Genomic DNA, 26730 nt, shown 5'->3' with positions numbered 1-26730 from the left:
GCAAGTGCATTTTCTGTGTATTTATGGTGCTTTGAATGCTAACAAGTCTGCCTTTCTTGGACAATGATGATGATGATGATGATGATGATGATGATGATATCAACAAGCCTCTGAGGCACGGCCAATGTAACTTGCTGTGATTTTTACAAACTCATGCACAGTGAAGAAAAACCACAGTCCCTTGACCAAGTACACATTTCTGAGAAGTACAGTTGAACCCGAGGGCAAGTACATTTCTGCCATCTGTCTAGGAATAATGCTAAAATGTCCTCCGTTTTGATCATGCCTAAAAAACATGCATTTATATTAACATTTTTAAAAAAAACCTCAATTTTTTTGTGTGTCCTCCATTTTTAAAAAGTGTCCTACATTTGAAAAATGTTGCCCTACATTTGTCCTACATTTGGCCTGGTTTGGAGGTCCTGACTTATGGCAACCCTATGTCCATGTATACAATTGCTTCTGGGTTTGCTTGAAGAATGTGTTTTGAATGAACAGATTGTTGGCAGTTTTCAGCTTCATTTCTTGAACAATGGCCAAATTTTACTACAATTTTATAGCAGACAACAATAGCAAATACATTTCTATACTGCTTATCAGTGAACTAGCATTCCCTAAGTGGTTTTGCATTCCAGTCACCTATGATTAGCAAAAAGTTCTGTTTGGGACTGATGCTACACTGCAGAATTAATGCAGTTCAAAACTGCTTTAACTATCATGGGTCCATCCTATGGAATCCTGCGATTTGCATTTTGTTGTGGCACTAGAGCTCTCTGATCAATTAGGCTAGTTATCTCACAAAACTATGAATCCTAGGATTGCATAGCATTAAGCTATGGCAGTTAAAGTGATCTTAAATTGCATTAATTCTGCAATGTAAATGCAGCCTTGGTGAGCAATTACTCTCTTCCTGGACTTCCTGGAGTCTCTCAGTTTCCTCTTCTTTTGCCTCTGTGGTTGGAGCATAAATTTAGACAATGGTTATACTCCAAGTTTATAATTTGAAGAACAGTAGAATGGAATAACATGTAGAAAGATATTTAGAGGAAGCAGAATAATTTGGTAACTATAATGATCAGCTAGTAAATTGGAAGTCACGTGTATTCTTTTGTTTTGTTTTGTTTTATTGTCATTTTGTGTCGTGCATTTGTTGGTGTAGTTAGTTGTGTAGTTTGTAAGTGTATTTTCCCAAGTGCGTTGTTTTGTATTAGTAAACTTTATGTGTTAGTAAATTAGATTTTTCAGGTTAAAATTATTTTTTACAAGAAAGGGAGGGAGGGAGGGAGGGAGGGAGGGAGGATGGATTTGAATTCAAGGCAAGCAGTGAGGTGTGTTCCTTTTAGCAGAGGGCTGTCAGCCTGAAGTATCAGTATATCTGGGCAGCTGGCTCCACCCTTTAAACTCTGAGCAACATAAAATTCCAGTGAGGAAGTGAAAGTCCCAGAAGTGGTTTTGCTTTTTGAATTTCTTACATTGACTTTTGAGACGTAAAGTAGAAGGAACCTGACATTCAAAGCATCTTTGTGAATTGTGTGTACGACATTATTGAAAGGTAAATCGCCCAGAGTTTTTATATACTGGACTGAAATGTTATGCTCGCTTAAGCCTGAAATTGAATACTATTTGTTCTACAGAAAATTGTCTTGATGGTACATGATCAGTGAATGCTTGCTTTTAGAAAAGATGAAAAAAAAAATCAGATCTGCTTTCCTGGAAAATGCAGAGAGGAAAGCACGAAAATACAAGATAATCACATCTTTCGCCTGCAACAAAGTGTGTTGTGTTTGCACATTTAGTAGCTTGTTTCTACTAGTGTATAACTTATATACGACCAGAGATATACCAAAATATGGGTAAAACTACTTGCAGTAGCAATTTGTTATCCAGTTACCTTAAAACTGAATGGTGTGTGAGTTGTGAATATTTTCTGGACAGCTTTAAGGTGAGTAGCTCTTAGAGCTACCAATGAAGCGGCATATGGTGCAGCTGTGCTGTCTTTCCTCATGGCAAAATAGCATGAATGAAGCTGGGTGATGTCTCAAGGAACCCTAGTTTTGCCTATACATTTGCAAGATTCTCCAGTGAAACTTCCCCCCTTAAAATGTGGGATTTTCTAAAACCTTAACCTGCATATCAGGAGTTGTTATAACACAATTGTCAAACTTTAGAGAGGCCCCCGCTCCCTATGCTTTTGACTGGACTTTGGAACTACTTGGAATAAATATTTAGGACATTATTGGGTTTGTAAATGACTGGCTATAATGAGTTGATTTTCAGGGCTGGCCTCAGCTTATACATGATAAATTTTAAGATAAATTTGATTAAATTGAGTGGCTAACCTATGATTTGGTCTTGTTGTTAGTTGACTCATTTCTTCAGAGTAAAAGTGGAATACACATTTTTTAAATGTGAAAATAAAGGATAATATAATGATCTGGCACTATAAATCTGCAGGCCTACTCAGTTTTCTGTCCAAATGCTAACTTCAGAGGAGGCTTCTTGTTGCATCTCTGCATAAGTGGCTGATCTGGCCTTGTTTGAAAAATGGTTGAACATGGCCTCACAGCCAGGGCTTTATTTCCAGGCATTTTCTGCTGTTTGGGGTTATTTCTGGTTTCATACTGAGATCCCACTGGGAAAAAAGCATAGGGAAAGAAGCAATTTGGGTGTGGGAGAGCTAGGCAGGGCAAAATATTAGCACTTCCCCACGGATGAAGATCCACCCCACACTACTTCATAGGACATTCTAATGACATAATTATGATGCATTAAATCTGCTGCCACCATTTCAAGTTAGCCTTTCTCAAATCACTCAATTTTCTGTAGACATTTTGTCTTTCTCTGTCCCATTTCTGTCAAGATGTCACCAACTCCCTGTGGTTATTGCTCTTCTCGAAAGTTTTTGTACCTTTTCCAGATTTCCTTTTTGACATGTTCTCTGCTGTTCCACACTTTAGAGTTGCAATATATCTTTAAAGCTTTCCAGTCAGTTTCGGCACAAGAGCCATCATGGGTTTTTTTTTTGGGGGGGGGGAGGGGGATTGAAATTTTTAAAAACGCACTGAAGTTTCATGCCAAAAAAAAAAAAAAACCCAAACTAAAGGGTTCTGCCAAAGAAAATGTATGTGTGTAAAATATAACCCTCTTGCAATTACCAAAAAACCCTTCTGTAAAGAAATAAGGGGTTAAATAAACCCTGGCGTAAAGAAGGCAGTAAAATTTCTAAAAGGGTATAAATACCCCACTGAAAAATGAGCAATTGCAAAGAATAAATATAGGCCTGTTACAGACTGCCAAAATAAAGCTGCTTCGGGTCTCTTTGGAGGTATGCTATTTAAATGATGCATGGGTCCTAAGAGTCCGGAGGTCGCGCCAAAGCCACACTCCATTCCTAAGCACTGGAGTGCAGCTTTGGTGCAGCTTCCGGATTCTTAGGATGCATACATCATTTAAACAGCATACCTCCAAAGAGACCCGAAGCAGCTTTATTTTGGCAGTCTGTAACAGGCCATAGAAAATCTCCAAACTCAAGGTAAAGGTCTCCTTCCGGTTTTAAAGTTATCCACAGAATAATCAGTAGAAGAATCAGTGGTGACACCTTCTAGGCTGTTATCTTCCTTACTCATATCCATACTTGTATCAAACGAAACTCTTTTCTTCTTGTTTATGGGAGTCAGACCATTACGGGATTTCCAAGAATAAACCTTTCCTTCTTGGTAATCCCTGGTATTGTTACCCTTTTAGAAATTTTATTTTAGTGTATTTTAGTGGGGTATTGTTACCCTTTTAGAAATTTTATTGGCTTTCCTGTTCCAGGGTCGATCACTTTGACCTTGAGTTTGGAGATTTTATATATTTATTCTTTGCAATTGCTCATTTTTCAGTGGGGTATTTATACCCTTTTACTGCCTTCTTTATGCCAGGGTTTATTTAACCCCTTATTTCTGTACAGAAGTGTTCTTTGGTAATTGCAAGAGGGTTATATATACACACATAGGCGCATTACAGACTGCCCAAAACGGGCGGTCTTGCACCGCTGCCGGTTGCTGTGTCTGAGAACCGCAGTGGCCAAACTGCGCGGCTCCCGGGTGCAGCAAGAAAGAAGCACCGAAATGGCACTTCTTTCTGGGCCCTGGAAGTGGCGCCGCAAGGCGCTAGTCGCGCACTCGCGGCGTCACTTCCGCTGCGGCCCCCGTGTGGACGGGCACCGCCATTTTGTACGGACTTCTTCTCAACCCGAACACGCCCCCTCTCAACCCTAGTACGCCCCTTCGGCACATCTGTAACGCGCCATAAATTTTCTTTGGCAGAACCCTTTAGTTTGGTTTTTTTGTTCTTGTACCTTGGGTTTTTTGGTGTGAGGGACTGAAGTTTTATGCATACATGAATGAACTGATAAAAACATATTTGTTATAGGTAATAGGATGGCACCTTCTTTGCTCTCCTTTTGTCACCAGATTAAAATGTTCCTATTCTGTCAGGCTTTTAGCAAGTTCCTGTGATGAGCTCTTTATGGTCTGCCTTTTTACTGCTTTTTATATTGTCTTTTATGAATTTAAATTGTTTGGAGTTCCATCATTGGGAAATAGCAGTGGCGGAGGAGGAGGAGAGGAAGAAGGGAAAAAAAAGGTTACTATGTGTTTAAATTAGAGGAGACCTGCCAGAAAATAGCTGACTTTCCAGTGCAGATGATGGACATTTCATCCCAGAAAGAAGAGAATGGCACAGGACAACTTAGTTCCAAAGTACACCTCCAATGAAAGCCTGTAAAGCACTAAAAGATGCCCTTTGCACCGTCAAGCACAGCGCATGCACCATCATGAAACTGTGGCATACGAAGACAGGTCTTAAAATAAATAAATGGCTATTTCCCCGAAAAGCAGTTTGCTGGTACTTTAATTTTAGTTCCTATAAAATGAAACAAACAAGAAGATTACTGCTGATACACAGAGAAGTGGGAGTGGTTTTTGACACACGGGGATATATTCTTCCCAACAAAAGAAGAAGGATTTTAAGATTTCTTTAAAATGATGGATGCTTATTTGCAAGTTGCCCCCACAATGTCCCAGACCTGGGTAGTACTTTGATGGGAGACCACCAAGGAACACCAGGTGCTCTAGGCTATATTTCAGAGGAACTGGCAAAACTACCCCTGAGTATTCCTTGTCAAAGAAAACTCTATGGAATTCATAGCATCACCAGCAGTCAACAGGCAGTTTGAAGGCACATATGCACATATCCCTTTTATGCATGCCGTATGTAATCTGAGCCTGAAAAAAAAAACCAGAGCTAGCAGAGATTCCTATTTTTCTTTGATTATTACTTAATACATAATTTTATTATAGTTTGTGAAAATTTAACATGCAGCTATTTCCCATGAGGTCAATACAGCATGAAAATTCATGGTGCTGAGTGTTGGTTGAGTCTTGGGGGAGGCCGAGGAGGGGCAAATTAAATAGGTTGAATCTTGCAGCTTATGCAGAATTCTCTGGGAAGCCTAAATAGCCTCAGACCCACCTCTGACAAGCAATATTAACAGTGACCTATACTGCAGGATTGCTGCAAGGTAGATGACAGGACTCTCTCAAGGCTCAGCCCCTGGACTTGCATTAGGGATATAAAACATTTACCTACACTGCTGGGTTTTAATAATAATGATGATGATGATGATGATAACAATAATACATTTCTTATCCACCTGTCCCCATGGTTTGAGACTAGGAACAGCAACAGGTTCATATACAGTACATTTACTCTATTCTCTCAAACTAACCTGCATCATTGGGTTGGGTATCCATAAAAGCAATACAGTCTGTCAGATTCAGGGGTCATTCACTTTATATAGATCGGATCGCAAACCTGTTTACCATATGTTTTCGCATCCTTTAGAGCAGGAGTGGACAAGGTGTGACATGGAAGCCACATCAATCAGTGTCAATTGATATATATCAGTGTCAATTGATATAAATTATATATACCCCATTATTTTGCCAAAACTGGGCCTCATGGCAGCCCCAAGAGCAAAGGAGAAGGGAAGCAGACACAAGACCTTCCAATGGAGTGCCAGTCTCCAAGGGAGATCTTCCTCAAGAGTAACTGCCCATTCACTATGAAGCAGTATATAAATGAAGCTAGGGGTTTTTTTTACTTGATCTCTGTGAGAGCAAGCCCCTGCTCACAGGGAGACCAGCAGCAGGTTGTTGTTTATTAGCTGCTGGGAATGAACTGCCTGGCTTTTCCTGCACTTGTGTCAGACATCCTGCTTTTGCTCTTCTATCTGCTGCTTTCCTTCCCCGGCTCCCAGCTGTACCTTGTCTTGGGCTTACCCTCATCTGGTTCTTATTTGGCTGCTCTGTGAGAATGGCTTGTGAAAATTCCCTGTTTGGAAGTGATGCTGCCAGGTAGGACTTAACTCTGCTGTGCTTTTTTCCCTGGATTCTAACCTAGGTGCCCTTCCTTGGAGTGGCATTAAATACCTCCTTCTGCAGGAGACCACCTCATGAGGAAATGTCATGGGTATATGGATGGAATCTCTGTTGTTATTTTTTAGATGAATAATCTTCAATACTAATGCCATTTTACTAGATATCAGTTTCCTATTTCTGAATTTGATAGGTCTGTACCTATTGTTTTCTTATCTATCATGTATCTCTCTCTTAATTCTTGATGTAAAAAGTAACTACATTTTTCCCCTTCATCCTTCATCTCTTCAAGTGTTTTTAACTTTTTTTTTTGTTCTTGTTGGGAAATGATTTAGCCAAAGGTCACTTCTAAATAGTGCCTTGTGGGGGCAGGCCCAATTTGGTATTTTCTTGCTTATGGCACACTTATATTTCTCCCCCCCCCCCAAACATTTAACAATGGCTTCTTTATGAAATGGCTATTGACATCTTTATTTGCCTTTTCTTTGTCATAAAATATAAGCATGGAAGCCAAAACGTAGATCAGCCCCTTCTCCAGTTAGACCCAGTCTTTGATCCAGTTTAAGCACGCCATCTGAAAACACATTTTAAGATTTGGAAATGATAGTCCTCCCCTTTCACTGGCATCCTGCAGACATTTTAATTTTATACATGTGTTTTTCCCATTCTATACAAATGATGCCAGATCCCTATGCCATTCTTTAAAAGGTATGTTGTTCTTAGTAACTGGCAAGTTTTGAAATAAAAATAACATCTTGGGCAATATATTCATTTTAATTGTCGCTATTCTGCCCAGCAATGATAAACATACCTAGATCCTGTCATTTTTTAAGATCGTCCTTAATTTACTTCAATTTTTTTCTGATAATTATTTGTAAATAAATCTGTAGTTTTATTTGTAATTACTATACCCAAATGTTTAGTCTTTTTCGTTATTTTGAGTTCCAACTGTTTTTCCAATAATGATTTCTCATGTTTGTCCATATTTTTTGTTAGCAATGTCCTCTAATCCATGTTAATTTTAAGATCCAATATTTTTCCAAACTCATTTTTCTTTTCTAATAGCCTAGAAGTATCATTTACAGGATCACTTAATGATATAACAGTATTGTCAACAAAGGTTCGAAGCTTAAACTCTGAGCCTTTAATTTTTATCCCCGTTATCTCCCTATCTTGCCTTATTTCATTCAACAAAAATTCTAAAATGATCACAAATAATAAGGGAGATAATGGACAGCCTTACCTTGTTTCCTTTTGTAACTTAAAATATTCTGTTCCTTCTCAATTCACAACAGTCTGTGCACTTTGATTATTATAAATTGACTGGATCCACTTCATTTTTCTCTCAGCCATCTTCAGAAATTGCAGAATTTCAAACAATTTCCACTTCATAGTGTCAAGGGCTTTTTAATGCCCATGAAGATCAGTGCAAGCTTCTTTTCATTATTTTTCATGATACTCAGTCAAATTGAGTATGTTCCTCATGTTATCATTCATATATCTTTTTGGCAAGAAGCCACACTGATCTCAGTGGACAATGTTTTTCAACCTTTCAGCCAAGATAGATGAAAAGATTTTATAATTGGTATTTCACAAAAAAAATTGGTCTATAGTTCTTTGGCTCTGTGTGTTCTTGTTCCTCTTTTGGCATGCGTGTTATTGTCGCTTGCTACCATGTCTCTTTTGCTATTCTGTTCATAGTTTCTTTCAACAAGTCAACCAAGATGTCTTGGAATTTCTTATAGTAGCTTGTGGGGAGGCCATCAGGGCCTGGAACCTTGCCTAATTTATGCATTTTAATAGCCTCTATTACTTCTGCTGTCAATATCTGTCAATTTAGACTTTCTCTGTGTTCTTGATTTAATTGCTGGACTTCTGATCTTTCTAGGTATTGTAAGATTTTGCTGTTATTTACTCCTTCCTCTTTATATTGATTTTCACATAACTTAAGAAAGGCTTTTAAATCATTGCTTGTGTTGTATATTCCTTTTCTCCTTGGCAAGTTTTGGTGATTGTACTTTTTTTTCATTTGCTGGTCTTGTTTGCATGCTGAAAGTAAGGTTGACTTGGCCATTTCATTTTCTTTGGTACCTCTTCTGTTAATTCGATGGACAGCTGTTTTTGTAGTAGCTTGATTTCCTGTTGTTTCTCTTGAAGTGGGGTTCTCCTGAACTACCGCACTCAGTGAGCTACCAAAAGGGCTTCTAGACCTCATCGTCTGCCTTCTCAGTATCTCCAAGGCCTAGAAGTGTGTGAGGCTAGAATCAAAAGGAGATAGATATTTTCTGCTTCTGTTACTTACAGCTCTGATTTCATGTTACCTAGCCTGAGCCATCAGGACCAACACAGTCTCCAACCTGAACGATGAAGCATGGCCACTGTTGTTTATCCCTTCCAGGCATTGTCCTGAGATCTGTCAGGTAGCAGTCCTCAGATCTTAGGCTTTGAATATGAGCTTCAGGCTCAACATATTCTTACACCAGTAAACAAAAAGGTATATGAAGCATGGTTCTCAATTTCCCACCTTCTCAAAGTGTTAAAGGGCTCCAAATTCCAAGTATCATTAATAATAGCAACTTCTAGTAAAGATTAACAAGACTAACAAGAAGCATTATCTTTGCAGGTACAAAATGAATTTGGCCAATTCTTGCAGTAGAGAAGAAATCTCTTTGGAGGATGTAAGAATGAGCACGGAGTACAGAGTGCTTGTAGCCTATGCCCAATGCCGATGGTCTGCTAGCGAATATGGACAACTTTTACAAAGACAAGCAAAAGGCCCAGAGGGATCATCTCTAAGCAGTGAAGACATGAAAGCAGCAAGACCAGCCAGTAAAGAAAAAACACAAGGTTTGTCTTCTGAGGATCAAGAGCAGCCTTCCCAGATGAGGAGCAAGAAGAAAACAGAGAAGAAGAAGAAATCCAAGTGGGAACGTCTTCTGTTTCCTTCTTGTCTAAAGGCCCAAACCAGAGAGAAGCCCAGGCAGATGCCATCTGAAAGGAATGGAGGTGTGATCAGGTTCCAGGGAGGTGTTGGTAGTAAACCTCTCCTTACACACAAGATGAAAGGTGGGTTGATTTTTTTCTAATCATATGTCCAGAATATATATTCATCACTGACGGCTAGCTGGTTTTTAGTTCACCTTTAGCTTCAAAACAGCTTTCTTTCAAGAAGTTAATTTTACAAATGGCGTGGGCAACTTGTGCGACCTTCCAGATGTTGCACGACAGCTTCCATCATGCTTCACTATTACTTATGTTGGTATAGGTTTTGGGAGATATATAAAATTCTCTTTGTGGAGCTCTAGTGTCCCCAAACCCAAGGTTTATGTGGGACACAGCCATAGCACTTAAACTAGTATCAAACTATTATACTTGTGTACTGTGAAAGAGACACCATATAGATAGACAGAAATATGTCTCTCTTTGTGTATATCTTTCTGAACTAAAACCCTTTCCTGTAATAAAATTATAGAAAAGACTTAAATGGAAGTTCTTCCATAATGCTCATTTATGTTTATTTTTAAAGAAAACTTTTGCACCATATCGAAAGGAGAAAATGGATTTGGGGGGAAAAACTGTGTATTGTTAACGAGCATGACCAAAGCCATGTGAAAACTGTGAAGAACATAGATGTAGTGGACTGATTCTTTATATGGGTGAGTCCACAGCTGGGTGATAGATCACATACAGAGCTACTAAACACCTTTGTGCCGGATGCTGGAGAGCTGCTGCCATCACAGTCAATAGCACTGGATTTGGTCTGAGCAGTAAGCAGTCAGGGCTGACCCTTCTGTTGGTGATTGTTGTTGTATGCCTTCAAATCATTTCTGATTTATGGGGATTCTAAAGTGAACCTATCACAGGGATTTTCTTGGCAGGATTTGTTCAGAGAGGGTTTGCCTTTGCTTTCAGAGAGTATGTGACTTGCCCAAGATCACCCAGTAGGTTTCCATGGCTGAGCAAGGTCTCCAGAGTCTTAATCCAACACTCAGATCACTACACCATGCTTGCTCTCGGCCCTCCCATCAAGCAGATTCAAATCTCTGCCTCAGTCAGATCTTCCTTTTTCTAGTTTGGGATCATTCTGTGTATCACAAAGGGCAGAAAATGTTAGGTATGTGAGTTAGTAGTAACTATCAGGGAGAACAACTTGTGGGATTTTCTGGCCTGGCTGATAAAATAATTTGACTGATTTATAGTACTGTGCAACTTGAGTACTGGAGACAGTCATGTTTACTCCATTGCAGTTGGCAGCAAAATGCCCAGGATTGCCCTGGAAAAAGGTCTAAACCTTCAAGGCTTATCAGTTAAGGAACAAGAGGATACTAAGGAGGATGGGGTAGACCATTTACAAGGTATGGAGAAAGCTGAAAATGAGAAACTCTTTCTTTCTTTCTTTCTTTCTTTCTTTCTTTCTTTAATTATAGTAGAACACTGTGAAAATTGATTAGCAGTATATCTGGGACAGATTAAAGGAGGTATCTTAGTGTAATGCTGTAGCAAGGTGGAAGTAGACGCCGGGAGAGTTGGGAGGGCTAAGGAGGACCAGGTGGAGGAAATGAGGAAAGGACCCCCGGAGGAGGAGCCAGAAGAGGAGAGGGCGGGGATTGCAGAGAATATAAGGGAGGAGGAGAGAGCTTGCGCGGGAAGAGGGAGAAGACGCGGAAGAGGTGGACGCGGCGAGGCGGTCGAGTTGAGAGGAGGGAAGGTATCCCAAAGTCCCCGGAGAGTGAGAAGGCCCGTCTCTCTGGTAGGGAGAGCAAGTCCGAGGAGGCCCGAGCCCCATGAGGCGGTCAGGCTAGTTGACCCGAGAATAGAAGGGGATTTTGCCTACCCCGGGAAAGGTGACTGGCTTCGACGAGAACCCGGGAGTCTCGAGGGTGAGTGGTGGGACCCCAAGGGAGAAGCCTGGGAGCAAGGTCCTCGTCCCCAAGACTGGGAAAAGGCGGATAAGGAGGCCTTGGAGAAGCACGCGGGTGGAAGGCGAAGCGGGGAGCCCACGTGGAACCACGACGAAGAGCCCCCTGAAGACATACCTTAGGTGACTGGGGAAAAGGGGAACTTTATGGACGCTTCCTTTTTGTTGCCTGTTTGGCTGTTACCTTGTTTGATGCCAATAAAGGCGTTATTGTTGCTGCAACTCGGTGCGGAAGGAAAGTTTGTTTCCCACGTGTACAGGAGGGCCCTCCATTTTCCCCACCATGCAACCTGCTGCGCCGGCCCCGCCCACAAATGCATAATTAGTGTCTGCTGATCTGCTGATGTGATGTTGACTTCCATTATCTTAGGCCCCCTACAGACAGGCCAGAATAAAGCTTCTTCGGGTCACTTTGGAGGTATGCTGTTTAAATGATGCATGCATACTAAGAGTCCGGAAGCCACGCCAAAGCCACGATCCAGGCTTAAGGACTGGAGCGCAGCTTTGGTGCAACTTCCAGAATCTTAGTACGCATGCATCATTTACACAGATGCCCAAAATTATATTTGGGGTCATGGGCATGCAGTGTATCTGCCCCTGAATGATGGCCAGTGTTTGCATGACTCTTGCTTAGGAAGCAAGGATGTCAGATCTTTCCAATGGCAGTCACTTTTGTCCCACTTCTCCAGGACAGCTGTGGCAAGTTTTAGGTTAGAAAAATGGTAGTTATGTAGTGATTTTCATCTGTAATGTTTAGTAGGCAATCACTCTGTCTTGTGGTAGTGAAGCAGACTGACTGACTGGAAGAAGACTGGTTCATTTCTCTTTTCTTTCTCCAGATGATTTATCCATCACTCTGGTGGCAGAGCGACTTGCTGAGATAGTTGAGAATTCCAGGTCTGCGGAAGGAAGAGGACTGAAAACATTTGTCCGTGTTCTGAGCATAGAAGAAGATGGTTCACAGAGCAGCAAGTCCATATTTGAGGAGGATGGAAAAGGTAACATTATTTCCCATAACAGTTTTTATACATGATTGTATTCCCTCCCTCCCTCCCTCTGTTCTGTCTTTTGGAACCTCTTCCCCATTCATTTCTCTGCCAAGCTGTCAGTACCCATGTTCCACCTAATCTCTCTCTACACACTATAGAGCAGAAGTAGAAGTAACTATTTGCAAACCACTGATTACTTTTTATTAGTTCCTTTCTCCTATAATTAAGGGATAATTACATTGCATTGCATATGCCTTAGGTGGGATATGCCTCTTAAAGGGGGTGACAACTTCAGGTGCTGATCAGCTCTCCCTCCAGAGAAGGAGGTTCTTGGAAGGCTTTTTCAGGGTTCCCATCAGTATTTGACCATGTGGTAAGGAATGAGAGAGGAAAAGAAGGAAGCGAGCGAGAGGAAAAGAAAGAAGCAAGGGTTGTGAGTGCATAGCAGTGGCTTGAGAGTGCCAGGACTTGCATAAACAGCTTGCCTACCACAAAACATTGGGAATAAGGTGTAATGGTCTATAGTGTAGAAATGGTATTATCAAATCCTGGTGATTTCAGGTACAGGTGCTGAGATAATGTTGGAAGGAAGGTAAACATGAGCCGAGCCTGTTCAAGGTCAATTCTGTGAAGGACTCTGGTTGTAACAACAGAGAAGAGGGTGGGATGAGAAAGAGAGGAGAAGTGTGTTTGTTAATTACAACGAATGAGAATTAAGTCCACCTGAACTTTGTATGTAGTTTAATTAGGGAATTTTTATCATTTGCTGGTCTGACAATGAATGTTACTGGACTGGATCTTTTTGGCCCGAACAGACAGGCCAAAATAAAGCTGCTTTGGGTCACTTTGAAAGGATGCTTTTAAATGACACATGCATCTTAAGAGGCCAGAAGCTGTGCCAACACTGTGCTCCAGTCCTTAGGACTGGAGCATGGCTTTGGCACAGCTTCCAGCCTCTTAGGATGCATGCGTCATTTAAACAGTATACTTCTAAAGTGGCCTGAAGCAGTTTTATTTTGGCCTGTCTGTTCGGGCCCCTAGTTTCTTAATAAAGGCTTTATGAGTTTTACCTACTGAAGTCTGGATTTCTGAATTAAGCTAGACATGAGAAGGAGGTGGTTGGAGTGAAGGTCACTCCCCCCACCATTCCTCCATCAATTGCTTACAGAAGCCATATGCTCCTTGCACATTTGCGGAGCAGCCAGCTTCGATAAACAGTTGGCCTCTTTGGCAATATTTCTCCCAATGCTCGCAGCCTTTTCCAGGTCTGGGCAGCAAAGGTAAGTGACTATCTCTACCACCTGGCCAGCAGAGCAGCCAAACCCAGAAGCCAGCCCAGTCCCACCAGTGACCACAGCCTTTGTGGTCTGATGAAGCTGCCGGCAAGGTGATAAAGAGAGTTGCTTTGAAAGTGCTCATACCATTTGTGACTCCATACCATTGTGTAACTGGATTCCCACCTCTGGAGGCTATGAAGTGTAAATATTGTGCAAGACTTGATGTCACCGAAGAAGTAAGCGTTTCTCTTTTTTATGTTTCTTTTCCCTCATTTTAGTAAATATTGCGCTCAGAAACAAGCACATGCATCACATCAAATATAAACCTTGTGATGAGTTGGGTATTGAAATTATTAAAATTAAAATGTTACCATTTGAATGGTGTTATTTCCTTATAAAATGTTAAAATATGAGTACATATAAATGTGTGAAGAAAAATACACACACTAAAAAAACAAAATATTTTAAATTCATATACTACGTTGAGAGGAGGGGGGGGGGTGGCCTATGCATGTAGATGCAAAGGGGGCCCAGAGAAGAAAAGATTGAGAACCACTGTTATATGCAACTTAAAGATGGATATAGTCAATATTTCTGCAGTGCAACTGTAACTTTTAATTTAGTTTTTATAGTTTCAAGGCATGTGGCCTCATTATATGGTGAAAGAGGAATAATGTATGGTTCAAGTGCTACCTTGTGTCCTGGCAGTGAGGTGGATGGGAGGAGAGTGTGTTTTGTACTATAGGGCAGCAGTTTGTGCATTCAGGTGTTATCATTTCTAAATTAAAAGAACTATTTTAGTTACCTTGAAGAATGAAATGGTCACTAATAATATTATTTTAGTTGCTTTGAGGAACTAAACAGCAGGGTTATTTTTAAAATAATTAACTATAACAGTAGCTTAGTATGTCTGAGAGAACTAGAACTAACTTTCCAAGCTGAGTGTATTTGTGAGCACATTCAGACAAGCTGGCCAGGGTTCTTGGGCATCCTTGCCATTCTGTGTAAAATGTGCACCAGCCAATGTGACCAGATTTGGCAGGAGTTATTGCTGTAGTTATCAAGTCTCCCTCTATCCCCATTGCCATACAATATTCTTCTGTGTTCTGGCAGCAAAGTTTTAGACCCAAGGAGGGTGGGTTTCCTAGGTGGCCTGGGGTTTCCTAGGAGTTTGTGGTAAGGTCTGGTGTAAATGTGATACATCTGTACCCATTGTCTCAGTTTCCCGCACTGTGCTTTTGGGCAGTCCTACTGATGACATTTCAAATGTGGGCTACAGAGGTTTGCCACTAACCTTCATTTCCTTATTACATTTTAAATTACCAGATTAACATTATAACCCTAAAAGAAAGAAAGAAGCCAAAGTTGTATAGTTCTCTAGCACTATGACTTTATGGGCCAGTATTAAATTCATGTAGAAGATGGTGGGAAATCACACCCACAGCACAGCTCAATCCCAACTGGGAGAAAAAAAGTAGTTGAACAGAAATGTGCAGCTATCAGGAGTGACACTAAACTCCACTACAATCAGCAGCAGCAGCAGCAGCAGCAACAACAACAACAATAAAGCCTCAGGAGGAGCCCTGAGAATGACTGCTGTGCAAGGACAACAAAGGCAATCCACAACACTTTGCCACTGTGAGCAGCTAATGCAAACACTGTGAGATTGGTGCACCCTGTGCAGAGGATCAGTTATGGATTGCTTGTACAATTAGTCTGTTGCTTGTACAGTTGGGCTTGCAAATTTGGGTTTGCAGGAAAGCTTTCCAGTTAATTGTAGATCTTTTGGGTCCAGTGCCACTGTGTTCCATTCTGCCATCTTTATCAATGCCAGCAGCCCTACTATTAGAATGGAAAACCTCATGCTGGAAAGGTTTTTGAGGTAATGTATGGATAACAGGTCCTGTCAAAGCAGTTCTAAATGCAGTTTACATATTAATCACTTCACTACAGATCTATGTTTTTTTGTGTCAGTCTGGTAATGATCCATTTTTAAATGTGTCTTTTCACCAGATAATGAAGAAAAGGTAATTGAAACAATAGTTGCCTTGTTAAGAAAATCAGGAGATGAACTGCAAATAAAGGTAAATTTGGCAGAGGTAGAAGAAAGAAGTTACAACATCACTGCCCTATAACAAATTACTTTTGCGAGCAATGAAGGAACAACAATGTTCCTTCACCATTAGAAACCAACTGTGGATAACTTGTATCTTGGGCAATACAGGAGTGGGGGAAATGTAGCCTATAGACCACATGTGGCCCATTGGGCTGTTTTTTTGTGGTCACTAGTCACCCAAAATGTTTTCATACTGTATCAAGATATGTCCCTGCCCCCAGGAGTTTTTAAAAACAACATTCCGCAATTTTGATCGGGAGTTCCAGGAGATGTGTATTGCACAAGGTGACATTCTAAGGGGTGTGTGTGACACCACTGCTCCCCAAATATCTGCCTTCCCAAAGAATCATAGAATCTTGGAGCTGGAAGAGACCACAAGGGCCATCCAGTTCAACCCCCTGCAATGCAGAAAATCACAATCAAAGCATTCCTGAGAGATGGCCATCCAGCTTCTGTTTAAAGACCTCCAAAGAAGAAGACTCCACCACTCTCCGAAGGAGTGTGTTCCACTGTCAAACAGCCCTTACTGTCAGGAAGCTCCTCCTAATGTTTGGTGGAATCTCTATTCCTGTAGCTTGCTTCTATTGTTCCGTGTCTTAGTCTGTGGAGCAGATGGAAACAAGCTTGCTCCATCCTAAACATGACACCCTTTCAAACACTTAAACAGGGCTATCATATCACCCTTTAAGTTTCTCTTCTTCAGACTGAATATACCCAGCTCCCTAGGTCTTTCCGCCTAAGGTATGGTTTCCAGAACTTTCTCCATTTTGGTCGCCCTCCTCTGGACACACTCCAGCTTGTCAAAATTCTTTTTTGAATTGAATTCCAGGTGGGGCCTGACCAAAGCAGAATAGAGGGCTTGTCATGTTCATTTGAGTCCCTTTAAAATGCTGACAAAATGGTTGAGTGGAGTGAAGCTTAATGGGAGGAGAAAGGAGAGGGCCCCCATCCCACCCCCCAAAAAAATAAATAAATAAAAGAAATTTTAATTGTTTAATTTTTTAAAATTTCTTTTAAAACACCACCTTTAACTAAATTTTCACTTCAGCCACATGAAGCTATGTATATGTACATGCATTTAGATGGTGAGTATGATATTGAAATTTTAAAAAGTATAGTTTTAATTTCGCTAGTTGTTTACGTTGCAACTATTACCATGACGTTCAGTAATACAGTCGGCCCTTCTTATACACTGATTTCTTATACATGGATTCAAGCATCCATGTTTTGAAAATGTTCAAAAAAAGTATAAATTTCAAATATCAAACTTTGATTTTCCATTTTTTATAAGGGACACCATTTTGCTATGTCATAATATTTAATGTGACTTGAGCATCCACGGATTTTGTTATACACGGGGGATCTTGGAACCAAACCCCAGCGTATAACAAGAGTCCACTGTATACAAGAATTATGATCAGTGAATAACACAAGTACAAAAACATGACTAAGGATTTTGTATGAGTGTGGGATGGGAGAGGGTCAATGAGGGGGATGGCACCATGAGTTACTGCACTGGGTGATGCCAACCCTAGCGACGCCACTGATTTGTGTAGTCTTATTCTGTCATCTCACTTTTTATAAGAGGTATATTCTAAAGTTCACCACTGAAACATCTGTTCTGTTATTTTGTTTTTATTAATGTACTGTTTTGTCAAATATTGGTGCTGTACTTTTCATTCTGCAGCTTAAAAAAAGGTTTAGAATATTGAAAGTATGGGGAAAAGAGAGGCCTCCTTTCTTTAGAGCAAATACTGGGCAATAAAATCTGTCCCTAGCGATTCAGACAGATTAGCACAGCAATCTAAGAGCTACATCAAACTCCAGTAGTTCCTCAGAGTCCTCCCTCCCATAACACAGAAACTGGCCTATGCTGAAATTGAGTGTCATTCATTACAACTTTTCAGCTAGAGAGAAACAATTTGATTGAAGGCTTTCCTTCAATAGTTCCATGGTTTTTTGTGGGTTTTTTGGGCTATGTGGCCATCTCTGAAGATGCCAGCCACAGATGCTGGCAAAACGTCAGGAAGAAACTATTCTAGAACATGGCCTGCTGTTCTGCCTTTCAACTAACCAGAGCACTTTGTCTTGTCAGGATTATGTTTCAGATTGTTTGGCCTCATCCAGAGCATTACTGATAGCAGACACTGGTTTAGCACTAAAATAGGCTCCTTGGATTTAGATGGAGTCGTAAACCTTCTCAGTAATTATGACATTTGGGTGTATGCTTTCTCTTTTTGATCTCATTGACAAATAATATATATTTCCATTTCTAGATGCAAAATGATAAGGCTTTTTCTCAGTGTGTCTCCGATTTGATGTCCTATGCATTCTTCAGAAGAGTAACTGACCAATTCCTAGAGGAAGCTCCTGTATCCTCCACAATGGACTCTGAAGTCCAAATTCAGCGCACCAAGGTTGCTTTTGCTATGGAGGTCGCAGCAAGACTCACTGCTGTGGACATGCACCCTATGAACATTGTGCTGGGTTTTGGAGCGAGATACCTCAAGGAAAACTTTAGCCCTTGGATCCATAGCCAAGGTGGATGGGTAAGAGAACCTGCTTCCTCTCTCCCTGTGTCCTGTTGCTAGATACCTTTGAAACAATACTGATTAGCAAACTTCGCATTGCTTCAGCACACTTAGGGATGCTAAGTCTAAGTCAAGAGTGGGAATGATGCAGCCCTCTAGATGTTGTTGAACCTTAACTCCCAGTGTTTCACACCACTGGCTATGCTGTTTAGGTCTGCTGGGACTTCTTGCCCAACAATATACAGTGGGCCACATGATTGCCACTCCCAGCCTAAGAAGAATAATTTTTTTACAAGCATATGCATATCAATACTTTTGGGGAAATACAATGGCTAATCTGGAAACCCTTGAAAGGGTATCAACAAATTCATGGAGTATAAAGCTATCAGTGGCTACTTGTTATTCTGGAGATATTGCTGCAGATATTACGTCCAGTATCAGCGGCAGCATGTCCTCAATTCCACTTCTTTAAGAATAATCACAAGAAAGGGCTGTTGCTCCAGTATCCTAAGATTCTGAATGAGCTCTGCATGAAAACAATGCTGGAGTACAGTTTCAGTCTGATCCAGAAAGGCTCTAACAGGTGAAGAGGTGGAAACCTTTAAAAACATTGTAATACTCAAATGGATAAGGAAGGGGTCCTCAATTGTGTGTATACATCCAAGAGTCTGTTGGGAGTTGGTGGCAATTGGACCCGAAGGTACACAACACATGCACATACATGGAGGTTTTTAAATTTGACAAGTTGACAGAATATGTGAATGCTGCCGCCAGTTATTTTAAGAAAAGGAGGGGGGAAAGCACCCATTTCATTGGCCAATTGTTGTAGGACACTGACAATAAAGGAGGCTTCATTTTAAAGTGCTACTGCAAATGTGAACTTACAGAGGGGCAAATTGCATCGATCGAGGTAAAGGGTAGTGGGAATTTTTTCCGGGGAGATTCGGTACTGGCTTACCAAATTTGACCCGGTTCCACCCAGGGCAAATTCCCCAGTGAGAATGGGGCCTAAGACTCAAATGGATAAGGAAGGGTCCTCAATTTTGTGTATACACCCAAGAGTCTGTTGGGAGTTGCTCACCAACTTCATGAAGTTGATGGCCAAATATGAAGGCTGGTAGGGAATGGAATTGCCTAGCAATCAACGACATTCCTCCTCACACTTCCATATGTTATCTGAAGGGATCAGTACTCAATGTGCTACTACCAAGAGTTTCTCTCCCTCAAGAATAGGCAGCCTATTGATCAAAATAGCAAATTTAGTGAGGTGGTCAGGGACAGCTTATGAAGACACTGAATAGGACCCCCTGCCTTTCAGTTATTGGCCTTTCCTATCTATATTAAGAGCTGCTTGGTTTCCTCCAGTCACTTGAGACAGGTGAGAACAACTGGGGGCCATCCAATTGTTGGATTGCAACACCCATAATCTCTTAGCTTTAACTGTGCTTCTGGGATTTGCAGTCCAGCATTTACAGGTTTGTAAATTGCATCGCCTTATCTGCTAGAAACTTTGAATGTAGCAATAGCAAGTGCATTTTATGTACTTTGAATATAGCAATGTAAAGAAATAACAAAAAAGGAATTGTAGGTAGAGTCTACAGGAAGTCAGGGGAAGGCCTAGTTGCAAACAACAAAACACTCCAGAACTGAAGAAGCCCATTGATTCAATTTCTTCTTTGTTTCCAGGAAAAACTTTTAGGAGTTCCAGACCAGGAAGAAGTAGAGTAAACAAAGAACATGTTATTTGGGAGACATGTGGATTACAATGGTGGGAAGAACACCCCCCCTCAAAAAAAAAAAAACCTTTAAAAGGTCTTGTCTCTGATTGTACGATGAAGATGTGGAGCTCTTCTGATGCGGGAATATATTCTGCAAATCCTAGCAGGCTGTGATATGGACTGAGTGGCTGCTCCTGGCATGGCTTCACAAAACAGGACAAAGTGGAAGAATGAAAGGAGACCAAATCACATGTGCTATATGATGTTCAAAAATGTTCATTTCTTAAGAAGCCTAATAGGTTTTGGCCTGAAGACTAAAGCGTGTTGGGCTTTTTAAGAAATAGGTTTTTGCCCATCCTGTAGGATGTGGGACTTTGTCTCTTTTCATTTTTCTACTGTGAAAATGTGCTTTCCAGTTTTTTGGGTTTGTTCCTTCATGGTAAGACAAAGGCTGGGGTCCATAGCCCAAAGAGAGGACACCAAGGATGATACTGCCACTCTCCTTTTTTCTTCTTTTCTCTCCACAGTGAGTCAGATGTATTACATTTATTGAATGGAGACAGGGGCAGTGACTGCAGCTCCTGCATTGTCCCTAGGTCCTGGCCTGAGCCAGCTTCATGTCCTTCCACCTTACCTGATAGTCTTAATGGGATGTGGGTGGCGGTGCTCAGCCAGACCCCAAGAAGTTATGTCCAAGGCTGCCACCACTCAGGGCCTCCAAGAACCTGGTGACAGCCCCGCACTCCTATGATGGTCTAGCTCTTTTGCTTTACACAGCTTGGTAATACATTATTTAAACAAATAAATGCTTTAATATGTCCTCAAGAGCTGTTTGTAAAGATGTAAATGAAAAATAACAAAATAAAAACCAACCTTCTGTGTATTGCTTCCACTGTCTTTCTATTTCTTCTTTATCTTGTAATTGGTTCCCCTTCTGATCACACAGCATCTCGGGCTTTGGTTTGAACTTTCCTTTGAGTTCTTATGGATCTCATTCTAACTTTGTTGTCGTCGATTTGTCTGCATTGATTACTGTAGTAGTTATTTTTTTATTCTTGCACACTAGTCATTGGATAGTTGCATTCATGGTTCTGGTTTTGTTCTTATCTCTCCTTTCTTTTGCTTCTCTTGTTTCCTTTAGTGCTTAAAGCATCCCATCTGCTATCCATTATTTCTGTTCTTTCTTTTTTCCCTCTGTTAGTGTCTTCCGTGACTATGTCCTTGGCTTCATAGAAGAACTTCATAGTTCTTCTGCTTCCTGGTCAGTTACACTTAATAGAGCAAATCTATTTTTTACATTGTCTCTAAATTCTGTTGATGTATTGTTCAGGTCACAATTTGGTATAATGACTGTTTTTCTTTTCTTCTTCAGCTTTACTAATTTTTTATATTAGTAGTTCATGATCTGTATCACAGTCAGCATCTGGTATAGTTTTGTCTGCCAGAATAGAACAGCTTCATCTTCTGCTTCCAATTACATAGTCTATCTGTTGTTGTTTTTTTGTTTTGACCACCTGGTGGTATCTATGTGTATAATCTCCCCTCTGGTTGTATGAAGAAGGTATTTGCAATGAATACGTTTTTGGCCTCACAAAAATATATCAGCTGCTCTCCTGCATCATTTCTTGTACCTAGTCCAAATCTTTTTATTGTTTTGGAATTTTCTTTGCTGCAACTTTAGCACTCTAGCTGCCTATGATTAGCTTGAAATCCTGTATTGGTGTGCTGTCAGTTTCATCTTGGACTCCTTCATATAGTCTGTCAATTTCTTCTTCCTGTGCCTCTGTGGTTGGTGCATATACTTGGATTATGGTAATGCTTATAGATTTGCCCCAAAGTCTTATTGCCATGCTTGTATCCTTTGACTGCTTTTCCTACATCTCTCCTTAGTATGAAAGCCACCCTGTTTCTTTGTCTTTTCATTTCCAGAGTAGTACGCTGAGTAGTTGTCAGAGTCAAAATGCCCATTTGTTGTCCATTTTAGCGTAATCAGCCTTATTATTATTATTAGTAGTAGTAGTCGTATCCTATTCCCACCCCAAAAAAACTGGGACTCGAAGCAGCTTACAATTTAAAAGAACAGTACAATTAAAAACAAGTAAAGACCCAGTATTGATTTGTTCATGTGTTGCATTTCATTTTTTACTGTGTCTAGATTTCTCTGGCTCATGCTTCTCAGATTCCACATTCCTATAATATATGTAGTGCTGCTTCAGATAACGTTTGCATTGTTGGACATGTCTTTTTTCTGTTTACTTTCCTACTTTTCCTGTCTGACCTCTCGTGAAAGTTCTTGGCCATCATCAGGTGTTATTATGATGCCATGCTGTTGGTGCAGCAACAACAACCCCCCAATCCCCTGACTAATCATTAAGTTAGGAGCATGATAGAGGCGGCTGCTATGATTTGGAAGCTAAATCTGCTTGTGGAGTGTGCTAAGGGCCAGATTACTGCAGAAAGTGCAATACAGTTCATCTACAATCAACAATCCTAAGTATAAAGAAGCAGTGCAGTAAGCCAATCCTGAACATTTCCCAATTCCCTGCCATGAAACGCTTCTTGTGGAGAAATCCAACCAGGTATTTTAACACCAATTATTTCCTTATATTTAACCCATACTCTTAACAGTTCTCTTCTGATAATATGGTGGAAAACCCCAATTTTTGATCACACTGGCAATTTTCCTACTTTACTAAAATTGAAAGACATAGCTGTGTTCATCTGGATTGATATGCAATGTCTTTGAATTTTACCACTATGGCAAGTACCAAATTGTCAGATGGAGTGGAAAGTCAAATACAGGTAGATATCATCTTTCTCAACAAATGCAAGCAACAGATTGTCTTTCTAACTCAGTCTCGTAGCTTCTACAATGTTCCTTTGTGTACTTTACTTACATTGTTCTCAAATAAGTTCTAAGGTTTTTATAAGAATCTGACTGACTGAAATTGAAAAGTTGGGATCAGGTGGAAATAGCCTGTACTTACTAATGACAAAAAAGAATTAATTTTGTGTCTCCTAAACAGTTTCTGCATTCACTCCACTGCTCTCTGTCATAAACAGCATTCTCTAAAGACAATGCATTCTGAGAAATTGTCATAGCACACAGAAAGAGCAGAAGGAACAAGGGAGTGAGAAAGAAATCTGAGGCAGTTCACAAATTCATTTTGACTGGAGCCATGTTAACCCCACCATAGAGATGAGATCTTAATAGCTGTTTGAATTTGGTAGCCTGTAAAAATCATAATGTGTGCAAAACATAGCGAGGTTTGCAGCCATACAGCCCCTAGATATATTGGATCTGAAATTTTAATGGCTGTACAAAGTGAGAAGATAAGCACTGGAATCCTATATGATTTGTTACATAGCATAACTTTACAGTACATATACCTACCTACACAGCAGAGGTGCTAAGAAATGTCTTTACTGAATTGTGAAGGTATGTAATAGAATACTGGGAAGAATGCCTGATGAACATTACTGCCTGATATGCATCTGGAGCAATGGAATGCACATCATATTGCGCCACAGTCCCATTGCACTTTTACTCTGATGGCTCCGCTATGTAGTAACTTTACAACAGCTGTCTACTGGGTATGGACATTGAACCACCCGGTTCTAGCAGACATAAGGACATTTACAAAGAGGTAAGGCCCAACAGGATTTCAGCCATTTTTTCCTTGAGTTATGTGCAGAGAAGTACAGTATAACATAACCAGGATCTAAATGTGGTTGCTTAGTGATTATTGGAAAACACTTAGGAGATTGTGAAGTCTAAGGCTTTCACAGCCAGCATCCATAGTTTTTTGTGGCTTTTTCGGGCTATGCAGCCGTGTTCTGGAAGAATTTATTCCTGATGTTTCACCAGCATCTGTGGCTGGCATCTGAAGATGCCAGTCACAGACGATGGCGAAACATCAGGAATAAACTCTTCCAGAATACAACCACATAGTCCAAAAGGCCCACAAAAAACTTAAGAGATTACCGCACTACTCTTATAGTGCTGCTATTCCACTTTAACTGTTCTGGCTGCCTCCTATTGCATTCTAGGGTTTGTAGTTTAGAGAAAGGCATTTAGAACTCTCAGCCAGAGGGCTCTTAGTCCTCACTGGACTACAAGCCTCAGAATGCAATAGGAGGCAGCCACAGCAGCAAAAGCGGAATAGCAGCACTGTAAGAGCATAGTGCAGTAATCTACTCACTTAAATCTACATTTAACCTGATGAGTTCCCACCTTTTCTGGTCTTCACATTGGCTTGTGTCAGATGTAGAGTGAAACTTCCACCTGCATAAAATATTTCACTAATGTACTTACACAATAGACTGTGAGAATAGAGCTGCTGGCACAATAAGCACATGGATCAGGAGAAAAAGTATACTGGGGTTCTATGTGCTACCATGAGGCAATGACGCTGTGAGGCAAAACATTTGGGAACAATTTATCCATGCGTTTTTGCATTTTAACCAGGTTTGTGAACTGGCGGTGCTCATTCACATGACTATTAGCTGCTGACACCACAGGCAGGGGTGGTTTAATTAAAATCCATAATTTACGCTAACAAATGCTTTCACTATTTGGTGCTCATACACATGGATTAAGTGGTCTTAAAAGTAACTATAATAAACCTTCAAAACGATGGATTTCTTCAACAAAATGTCTGCATTTCTGGATGCTCTCACACTTTAGCTTGAAAGCTAAGTCATTCTACTAGCTGGATCATAGTATGGTTTGTATTTTATGTATTCATATGAATTTGGGAATATGGTAATTTAATATGGTCATTGACCACAATAAAACGATTGATACTGGCTGAAGCATTCTGGGAATTCCCCCCCCCCCAAGTTCTGATAAAGGTTGTTAACTATCCTTGGGTCAATCTCGACCCATGGCGACCCTTGGATGAGAGGTCTCCAAGACTCTGTCCTCCACTACTCTGCTTAGTTCCTGTACATTCAGACCTGTGACCTCCTTAATAGAAACCATCCATCTAGTATGCACTCTTCCTCTCTTTCAACTTCCCTCCACCTTTCCTAGCATTATTTTTTTCCAATGGGCCATGCCTTCTCATGATGTGTCTGAAGTGCAACAGCCTCAGTTGTCATCTTGGCTTCCAAGGAGATTTCCAGCTTGATCTGCTGTAGAACCCATTTGTTTGTCCTTTTGGCCATCCACAGGATCCACAACACTTTTCTCCAGCACCACATCTCAAATGAATTGATTTTGTTCCTATCTTCTTTCTTAACTGTCCAGCTCTCACATCCATATGTGGTAATAGGAATAAGATGGCTTGTATGATTCCAACTTTTGTGCTCATTTGTATATCTTTGCATTTTAGAAGCTTTTCTAGTTCTTTTATAACCGCTCTCTCCATTTTTAATCTTCTTGTGATTTCTTGGCTGCAGTCCCTGTTCCTACTACCAATGTTTGATTGCAGGTATGAGAATTCTTTTACTATTTCTGTTTCCTCATTGTCTAAATTAAATTTGCATAGATTCTCCATGGTCATGATTTTTGTTTTCTTTATGTTCAACAGCAGGCCTGCCTTAGTACTTTCTTCCTTGATCTTTTTTAGTAGCTGTTCCAGGTCTGGGAGGTTTTCTGCTAGTATTATGGGGTCGTCGTAATATCTTAAGATTGTTGATATTTTTTCCTCCTATTTTCACTCCTCCTCCTATGTTCAATCTTGCTTTTCCTACAATATGTTCTGCAAGTTGAACAAGTAAGGTGATAAGATACAGCCTTGTCTGACCCCTTTGCCAATTGGGAACCATTCTCTTTCCCCATGTTCTGTTCCAACAGTAGCCTCTTGTCCAAAGTACAGATTTCTCATCAGGACTATCAGATGTGTTGGCACTCCTATGTCTTTAAGGGCGTTCCGTACCCTTTCATGATCTATGCATTCGCAGGCTTTGCTATAGTCGATAAAGCACATGATAAAGGTACGTGCAAAGAAAACTTCATTAAACCCAACAGCTTGTAACATTACAGTTCTAGAGATACTTAAATGATACTAGTTGTATGAATCATTTTCAGTTTGATATCCAGCCTGGTTTAAGTACAAACATTCAATTGCTTTAGTGGATGTTGACCAGGGCCTAGAATTGCTCATAGGTATCAGGTTTAGCTACAAACATTTTTGAAGTGTCCTATCTGATGTAGGCTGATATTGGCATTACACATTTCCTGGTTATATCCTGTATAGACTATGTGCAATGTGGTCATGGCTTTGACGAACATATTTTGTTTGGTGCAAAATGCTGCAGCTAAACTGCTGACAGGAGTCCTGTTACTTGCTCAGTTCCATTGCTTCCAGTAAATTTACTGGCCTAGATCAAGGCATCTGTTCATTGCAATCAAGAAAATAGATTTTCTCCTCATGTTTATTATAAAAAAAATCAACATTTTATTTGTTACAACTTCATGTATAGTAATAATTGGAAAAGGAATAGGGAATTTTGTACAAGGGTTATATACAACTTGCAAATAAAGTGTTTTTATTTTACAATATAAAAAGTGTTAGTGATTGAATGAATAGGGCTGACCAAATGTTGGTCATTATAATACATCCTTGCAAAGCACCATTGTGTGGAGATCTATGAAAAACTAGCTGGATTTTAAAAAAGACAGTAACAAGATTAAAATTATAAAACTTAAAAACATTTAGAAGTTTAAAGCAGCACCAGATCCTTCACTTGCAAACAAGGCATGTTCAGCTTATGACAGATAGTATCCTCTTTATGAAGTTACCTACAATTTAT

At 40.4% G+C, this 26730-nt stretch overlaps 1 protein-coding gene across 1 annotated transcript; it reads left to right on the top strand.

The window, feature by feature from the left end:
* Nucleotides 1-1509: 1509 nt before the first annotated feature.
* On the top strand, nucleotides 1510-21046 carry BCL2L14 (BCL2 like 14). The gene is made up of 7 exons (XM_089527211.1): nucleotides 1510-1552; nucleotides 9046-9488; nucleotides 10670-10777; nucleotides 12180-12338; nucleotides 15620-15690; nucleotides 17999-18271; nucleotides 19940-21046. Exons 2-7 carry the CDS (start codon nucleotides 9053-9055, stop codon nucleotides 19979-19981), a joined length of 1089 nt encoding a protein of 362 aa, XP_089383337.1. The 5' UTR covers nucleotides 1510-1552; nucleotides 9046-9052; the 3' UTR covers nucleotides 19982-21046.
* The last annotated feature ends 5684 nt before the right edge of the window (nucleotides 21047-26730 follow it).

The sequence above is a fragment of the Sceloporus occidentalis genome, unplaced genomic scaffold, assembly GCF_023333645.1.
Source record: "Sceloporus occidentalis isolate IW3139 unplaced genomic scaffold, rSceOcc1.0.p SCAF_5, whole genome shotgun sequence".
NCBI classification, from domain to species: Eukaryota; Metazoa; Chordata; class Lepidosauria; order Squamata; family Phrynosomatidae; genus Sceloporus; species Sceloporus occidentalis.
The sequence above is the reverse complement of the archived record's forward strand: the minus strand, read 5'-3'. Positions and strand labels throughout refer to the sequence as shown.

Excerpts from the sequence above, each read along its gene's own strand:
- BCL2L14 (XM_089527211.1), top strand. The coding sequence starts at position 9,053 with ATGAATTTGGCCAATTCTTGCAGTAGAGAAGAAATCTCTTTGGAGGAT. Across the intron at positions 12,339-15,619 it reads ATTTGAGGAGGATGGAAAAG|ATAATGAAGAAAAGGTAATT; the intron begins GTAACATTATTT and ends TCTTTTCACCAG. Across the intron at positions 18,272-19,939 it reads TCCATAGCCAAGGTGGATGG|GAAAAACTTTTAGGAGTTCC; the intron begins GTAAGAGAACCT and ends CTTTGTTTCCAG.